Raw genomic sequence first — 8177 nt, 5'->3', positions numbered from 1 at the left:
TTAACATATGTATAAAAAAAAAATGTGTACAGAAATCATGTTCAAAGTCTAGTTAATACATATGTTGAATGAGAAATTGGCTCTTTTCACTCCTACTCTCCAATATTGTGAGTGTTTATTTGCTAATTTGGCTCTCGTGCGCTCGTTTCTTGCAGTGTAGAATGATTGGAATCTCCGGAGGTTATGCAACTGCCGTCAGCTGTGCGAAGGGAAAACAGCGTGACAAACGCAGTGACTTTTGATTTTGTGGCTTTGTAAAACATTCTCAAGCAAACAAGCGGTGAGTTCTCACGACTTCTCCCACTCCTTCGCACGCTAGATTTCATTCTATTTCGTCATTCTAGACTTTGTCCGGCCGCAGAAATTGCAATTTCCCCTGCTTCTTACCACTTCCGGAACACTTGCACGCACTGACACTCACCACAAGCGCCTCCAGAACGCTTCCTGGCTAATCTCGACACGGATTTAGAGGCTTCCCATGTGATAAGGCTCAGCAAGCGGCGCAAAATGACAATGAAATTCATGCGCTCAGTCGCTTTGGCTGCGTCCGGACGGCGGAAAGCTCTGCTCGTCAGTATTCAAGCAGCGCGAACGCCGAGCAGAAGATCAATCATGAACTCCCGCATCACCTTCACGGAGGACTTCTTCTTTCGCCAGGTAATTTCGCCAGTGACCAAAATTGTTCCCGGACACGAATAATTTTTTTTCATAATTACGCGCGAAAACAGGTGTTTTGTGTTCCCTGGAAATTCTATTGATTTTTTTGCCCTCTCTCCAACTGTCTCTTTGTGAAATGATGGAAATTATTCATGTTTGCGATTGATTTTTCACTGCTTCTCGCACTTGTGCGATGGCTCAGGAAAAAAGACTTCAACACAATCTCAACTTGATCACAATCAGTCGCAAGGTCAGTTTGATGATAAAGCTAATGAGAGTGTGATTATCTCCGGCAGCTCTTCGATCACCAGAGCAGCACGTACACGTACATGCTGGCCGATCTGGGCAGCAAGGAGGCCGTGCTGATTGATCCCGTGCTGGAGCAGGCGAAGCGTGACTCACACCTGATCACTGAGCTCGGGCTCACGCTCAAGTATGCGCTGAACACGCACATGCACGCCGATCACATCACGGGCACGGGATATTTGAAGCAACTCGTGCCCGGCTGCGAGAGCGTGATCTCGCGCGCCAGCGGCGCCAGGGCGGACAAGCACCTGGAGGACGGCGAGGAGGTGCAGTTCGGCAGGCACACGATCAAGGCCGTGGCGACGCCGGGACACACGAACGGCTGCATGACGTACATTATCAAAGAACAGGTGAATCTTATCTCAGGTCTAGAGAGTGATAGAAATGGGATTTCCCACCTGGATTTCAATGCTTTCAATGCCAATTAAGAGGCTTATTTTCTGATTTGCTAGTATTTCTAAGAATAACTCCGATATCACGGTTGGAAGTGAAGAGAAAATTGCCAAATATTCTGGCTTCTCTAGACGATCCTTTTCTATATTTATTGCTGCGTATTCTTAATATTAAGAGATTTACTTCGGTCGTGATTAAACCGCTTCTTGAATCGCATTCATTCATCTTGGATTTAAACTGTTTTCAAGCTACTTTTATTCCATTTGAAATAATTGAACGCAATTAAAACAGAAAACGTGAATATTTTCAACTTTTCTGTTGTAAATTGTCATTAATTTTATTTACTTTCAATTGAATCACCTTCAATAAGAGAAATATATTAAATTCTTTCATTTGTATTCGATAACGATCGAGATGTTTAGTTAATTTCTTTGTCAATTCAGCTTCACTGTTCCTTATGCACGGTTTTTCTTGGCAGTTTTTCCGCTTTTCTTTCTCACTACGCCACTGTGCGTCTTCTAGATTCTCTCTAAGTCGGAGTGTGACGACAGGAGGTGAATTAAATTCCTAGAAATCACTGGCAATCGATAAGGCAATCTGACTTTTGAGCGGATTTGTGGAGTTCAAAAAATTCATCCCTCGGGCAACATGGTAAAGCTCCCCATTGAATTCTGGGCGACAGTGACTGAATGAAGCCCTTCGATTCCCCGCCTCATCAATTGCCAACTGTGGGCGGAAATAGCGCGAGCGTTGGACTGAAAGGACTAAAATCTGTGTCTGTGTGTGCTTTTTTCTCCGTACAGGGAATCGCTTTCACGGGTGACACACTTCTGATAAGAGGCTGTGGCCGAACGGACTTTCAAGAGGGCGATCCACGGACGCTCTATCAGTCTGTGCACGAGAATATCTTCACGCTGCCCGACAATTTCCGCCTCTTCCCGGCGCACGATTACAGGTTTGTAGGATTTTGGGTGACGCTTGACCCCTTTCCCGATGACTCATCAAAGGGATGGGCGGATATTAACCCTTTCAAGAGCACCTGAATCAACATCTAGCAATATCTTTTGGTCGGAAAGAAGAGTAAAATGGTCAGAAGAAGTTTTTTTTTGCTATTTTTGATTTCGACGGGTGAATCGAAGACTATCAAAAGTCGTTTTTTGATAGTTGACGTCTTATGTCTGTTTGGATTGATCTTAATGTCTTCTTATCACGTGTGAAAACATTACATTGAGTGCATTGGCAAAAAATAAAGAAATAAGATTTTTCTTAAAAACTCTCGCGTGTAGAAAATTTCTCAATATTGCGTTGAAAAGTATGAAAAGTCGACTTTTAATAGTTTTCGCCGCACAAATCATCCTGACCGGAATTATAATCATTATTCGATGAGCTAAAAAGACCTCAATTTTGCAGTTTTAAATCTTTTCACTGTTAAATTGACAAGAAACCAAGCCAGAAACCCTTCGTGACTGTCTTTCGATTTATAGACAGTAGACGAAAGTGTGAAAAAATGGGCAGGAAAAATGTAAAAAGTTGATTTTTACGAATTGTTTGAAAACAAAAATACACAAAAATTATCAAAAACCGACTTATTGTACCAAATTTTTCCAATTCGTCTATCAACTCTTCGTATTTTAGTTAATATTTCAACAAATAACAGTGGAAAAACCTGGGAAATATTGCATAAAAATAGAATTGAGCAATTTTATCAATTTACTGGAATATAACAGGGAGTTTATTTAAAAATTAGTAAAATTTCAAAGCAATATATTGCTATATATATCATCTCTCAAACTTCAAATCGCTTTACTGAAAAATGGCGATTTTGACTTTTGATAGTCTTCGGGGCACCCGTCGATTTGAAAAATGAAGAAATCATTCCTGGATAGATGAATCTGGCTTTTATAATGTTGAATTTACTAATTATTACTATTTCTCTTTTGGAAATTGAAACTCAATTTGGACAAAAGGATGGTTTTTAAGTTGAAAATGAAGAAAACAGGCAGAAATATTACCAATATTTCAGCAAAAAACATACTTTTCTAGAGCAGTTTTAATTGTCTTAGTATAATTATTGTGAAATGGAAGAAACGGATTGAAAGTTAAATTTTGCCATTGCTTTCTTCTGACCAAAATGTTTCTTTTCATGCATATTAATTCTCTCACCCAGTGAGTTTGTCGACACGAATGGGGTTTTTTAAGGGTATTTTTCTCTGCTTCTCAGGGGCAACATGGAGACGACGGTGTTCGAGGAGCGAAGCTTCAATCCACGCCTCACGAAGGACATCGATACGTTTGTCAACATCATGGAGAACTTGAACCTGCCGTACCCCAAAATGATTGACAAGGCCGTGCCCGCGAACAAGCAGTGCGGCCTCTACGACATCCCGCCGGAGATTTAGGCGAGCCGCGTGACACTTGTGTGACGATGGTGGGTGAACACAAAACTCGGGAGAAGGTAAAATAATGGCGCTGTGGCCGAAAAGTTTTTAATTGAATCCTCTAACTTTATTTCCGCTTTTCTCACCTTTTTTTTCTGTATCACAATTGACTCTCATATGGATTTGACGGCACTTCATTCGCCGCCGCCGCCACAAAAACATTTTCAATTACCAAACCACCCCCATCCACTCGATGGCGTTGGCTTTCCTCGGGAAAAACACCCTCAATCACTTGCAGACTGTTCGTTGGCCACTGTGTCACACTGTCACCTCACTTTTCAACTCTGCAAATTCGTCCCGACACTCGAGTCATTTCTACACCCTCTCGAAAGGCTTCCCGGTGAACTTAGCAAACTTCTTGCCAGTGTCTTTGCGAAATACAAGAGAGAGGATTGATTAATTTGAGGAAATAGTGGTTTTTCAGCAGGTTTTCTATACGCTTTGTTTGTGAAAATAGGACGAATTCACTCAATCGATTGGAAATCGCTCGATAAATTACCTTTCATAAATAATAGAGGTTCACATTGTTACCGCTAGTGGCGCTAATGTTGAAAAATCGATTTTCTAAAGTTTATTGAGAAGCTAAAACATCTCAGAAGCCTAAAAACCAATTTTTTTCTAACTCTTAACGTGACGTTGAATGATTTCTTCAAAGTTTTGGCTTTTCTTCAAGGTTCAAATTAGCAATATTTGACTTTAAACTTTTAATAGATTTTTCTACTATTTAAATTAACCCCTAAAATTAGCTTTAATTTACCTAATTTACTATAAATCAGGTAAATCAGTTAAAAAGATTTTTTTTGCGGTTTTCTAGAAAATTCTGTATTGAATTATAGGGAAATTATTTCTCTGAATTAATCTTCTCAATTGCTTGTGATATTCTCAGAAATTCATTGCTTAATATAGTAAAAGAAACCAACCATTTGAGTTGGGCTTTCATCAATTTTTCACTGTCTGAAAATAACCTTCTTCCGGATGGATTGAATTTTGGGGGAAAAAACACCCAGACAGAGGAAAATTCAGGTGAAATTTCCTAAAAGGATTTTCACCGGTTTTCCTCCTCTGTCTTTCAAGTCAACAAGAACAAGGGAAGGAAGAAGAAGAGAGTGTCGAAGAAGGGGTTGAAAAATGTGTGTGTAGTAAATCAATAAGAAGTGAAATAAGGGAGGAAAACCAGAAGAATTCCTGCCTTTGTTTCCATCCAATCGCCACAATTGCGCAATTGGCAAATGATTCAAGAATTTTCCACTCTCGTGCCAAGCGGCGGGCGGCGGGTGGGGTGTGAGAGAGAGAGAGCGCGGCCCCATTCAATTTGCATCATGGTGCAATTTTTCTTTCTGTCATAGCCAAAAACCCTTTGGCTTTTTGTCGAGGTCGAAAATGCAATTTTGCCACTGAAATGCGTCTGTCTGGCGTGTTTTTGCACGCCGTGCTGTGGTGGCGAGAAGCGGGGCGCGGAAGCAACCCTTTGCGGACGGGCGCGCTCGACACGGAGGCTCTTCGTGACCTACCTATGATGAGTCATGATCGTGCCACGGAACGGGCGTGAGGAATGGGCGGCCGCTCGCGAGGGGTCGACAAATGCTGTTAAGTGTGTGTTTGTGCGTCGTTTTCGTCGTCGCACCTCACAAAATGCCACCCCCTCGTTTCCTCACCCCGTGAGGAATCACGGGGAGAGACAGGCAAATAACTCCGGCAACAAACTCAATATTGAGCGCAGAGCTGAAGAGTGTGCAGATTGAAGATGACATAATTACGTGGCGCACGAATCAACTCGTTTGAGTCTCAAAAGTGCAAATAGTCGTGTAGTCCAAGGGGTTGCTGTGGAATGTTTCGATTGAAACTTACGCTTCACTGGAATTGTTTTCATGCAATAATGCTCTAACCGTTGGATTGATTGTTTAGAAACCTTACCTTTAGCCTTACTTCCCTTAGAGCGATTACAGACTTGCGGATTACTCTCGAATCGGCGCGAACTCGAATCAATCCTCCGTGGATGAGCTTGGAGTGTGTAAAGGTCAGCCTTATATTATATTATGGATCAGCAAAAATTCGTAGCTGAGCAAGCACTAAACACACTCAGTGGATATTCTCCTTTGTCGACACTAGCGACAATTTTGCTTCGTGCTCCGTTCTCAGCTGTCAATTGATTAGTTTATTTTATTAAATAGTGTGAAATTTTACGATGAAATTGCAAAAATGGAAGATTTGCAGAAGAATTTAATGATTTTGAGGTCCTACGGAATCATTCGCAAGAGATGCGCCATTTTGTTCCTTTTGGGCTGTGAAATGTTTCGGCGAATTTTCGGCCGAATGCGCTGTTGTCGGGAAACTCATAAATATCGTTTGAACCTTCGATATATCGAGGGATCAGTCGCGTTTTTGGCTTAACCATATTCGCGCTCTCGCTTATCCTCTCGTGGATCACCAGCAAGTCTGTAATCGCTGTTAGTCTGACCAGGATAGTGGCTGAAATAATCTACTAAACCATTTATCTTGTCCAGATTTCGAACCTGGAGTCTCGCTGAAGTAGCAATTCAGAGGTTTTGGGTTCGAGACCTGATCCGTAATCCCTTATCTGCGCTGCCGCGCACTCTGCGCCCCAAACTCGGGCTGCGACGACGCTTTCGAGGGGTTGCCGCAAGGGGGCGGCTCGGGAGGGATATGAATGGGCGCTACATTTTTGGCTTTGATTTGTGCGCAATAGGGGGTGTTGCCTAGCAACTTTATCGACCCATTGGATTTCATAGTCATCACTCTGCACGAGAGAGCCACTCTTGTGTCCCGCTTGCGCGCCTGCTCGCGATCCTCGTCGCTCACATGGAAGCGAGGGACGAAGTTGAAGTGAGAGTCCATCGAGCAGCAATTTTCCTGGCACTTTGTGGCAATGATGACGATCGTCGATGATGAGTCAGAGTTGTGGGCATGAATTTTTAATTGCTACCCCTTCTCAGCACCCGGCGAGCGGCGCCACTCGAGCCGCGCGCGAGTGGGAAACAAAGGACGGTGTGAATGACACTGGGTCACAAGAAGCGCTGTGAAGGGCGAGAGTGTTGTCGATGGGAAAAACTCATTTAGCAATTTACTTTTGAAGGAAACTTGTTTGTCAATTTCCTTTCAATTCACTGTATTTCAATTCCCTCCTCGTCTTTGGCCTTTAGCCATTTGTGGGGGTGGGATTTTCTCTCTTTCTCTCTCTCTTTGTTCCTTTCAGGAGTACGAGAAATCCCTGTGTTTTCGCCCGTTGTGGATGAGAAAATTGATTTCTCCTGGAGTTTTGTGTGGCAAAAGGTTCTCCTGGTTTTCTTCCTCCCTCTTTTTCCACACACTCTCACAGCACTGCTGAGGGTTGTTTTGAATTTTTCATTCACTTTAAATTAAATATTTACCATAAAAAAAACATTGGCAAGAGAGAGAGAGAGAGAGAGGGTGTTTGAGGGTGAGAAAGATGCTCAATATTTCATGAGATTCGCATTCTATTGCTTTCATACGCAATCATTGGTTTACGAAATATTATTTATTTTTTCCTCACTCAGCTTTCATCTCGCACAGCTTTTACTGCTATATACATTATGTTGAGTTTTATATATGTTCTCTCATGATGGTGTGATGGAATAAATGTTGGCATTTTTCTTTGCAGAGTAGGCGCGCGGGGTGGAAAAACGCGTGGCTTTATGAAAATGTCGCAAGACTATAAATAGGTTATAAAAACACCGCAGTGTATTTTTCTGTGAAACTTTCTATTAAAATACATACTTTTTGAGCAAAAAGCTCATATGGAGCTAGAAGGAGATTCTTGGAATAAAGAATTTTCCTCTTTTCTCGCTCTCGCTTTATCCAAACAGGCGGGAATGTCGAGGAAATTGAGTGGTGAAGCGGAAAGCACGCAGCTAAATGGAAAAATTCTTTTGGTCTTTCTAATATATTTTGTGGATTTCCGCGTCCCGAAGGCAAGTTAACAATCGAGAGAGAGAGAGAGAAGGAAAGAAACTTTAATATTGTTGTTGACAAACGCCAAAGCGTTCTGAGGGTGGTCTTTTGCCGTCATGTCATATAGTTTAATCTGCATATCGAGGCTGTGACTCATTCGCACTGTCGCGAAGACAACGAGGAAGAGAGCGAACATCTCGCCATGCGAGATAGTCGCGTATGCACATAAATTTCCACCCCACAAATGGAAAGTGGGTGGAAAATTCATGGCGGAGAGATGGAGCGTAAGGAGGACAAATAAGTGACAAATAATGCAAATATTGGCATGAATAATTGAGTGCGACATCGAAGACAATATCAAAGCCGAAGGCAGATGAGGAAAAGTGTGCCGAAAATCGCCCAAAATCGATTTGCGGATGAATGTCAATGAAGTTTGAGCGAGTCATGCTAATG

At 42.2% G+C, this 8177-nt stretch overlaps 1 protein-coding gene across 2 annotated transcripts; it reads left to right on the top strand.

The window, feature by feature from the left end:
- The first annotated feature begins 43 nt into the window (after positions 1-43).
- LOC132265055 (persulfide dioxygenase ETHE1, mitochondrial) lies at positions 44-7972 on the top strand. Of its 2 annotated transcripts, XM_059765496.1 has the most exons (6): positions 44-280; positions 345-657; positions 954-1313; positions 2160-2311; positions 3578-3811; positions 7435-7972. In XM_059765496.1, exons 2-5 carry the CDS (start codon positions 508-510, stop codon positions 3753-3755), a joined length of 840 nt encoding a protein of 279 aa, XP_059621479.1. In that variant the 5' UTR covers positions 44-280; positions 345-507; the 3' UTR covers positions 3756-3811; positions 7435-7972. The 2 variants fall into 2 exon arrangements, with proteins under 2 accessions (XP_059621479.1, XP_059621481.1); XM_059765498.1 differs by lacking the exon at positions 44-280 and having other exon boundaries at positions 290-657.
- Positions 7973-8177: the final 205 nt, after the last annotated feature.

The sequence above is a fragment of the Phlebotomus argentipes genome, unplaced genomic scaffold (genome assembly GCF_947086385.1).
Source record: "Phlebotomus argentipes unplaced genomic scaffold, Phlebotomus argentipes genome assembly contig_2, whole genome shotgun sequence".
In the NCBI taxonomy this organism is placed as follows: domain Eukaryota; kingdom Metazoa; phylum Arthropoda; class Insecta; order Diptera; family Psychodidae; genus Phlebotomus; species Phlebotomus argentipes.
The sequence above is the reverse complement of the archived record's forward strand: the minus strand, read 5'-3'. Positions and strand labels throughout refer to the sequence as shown.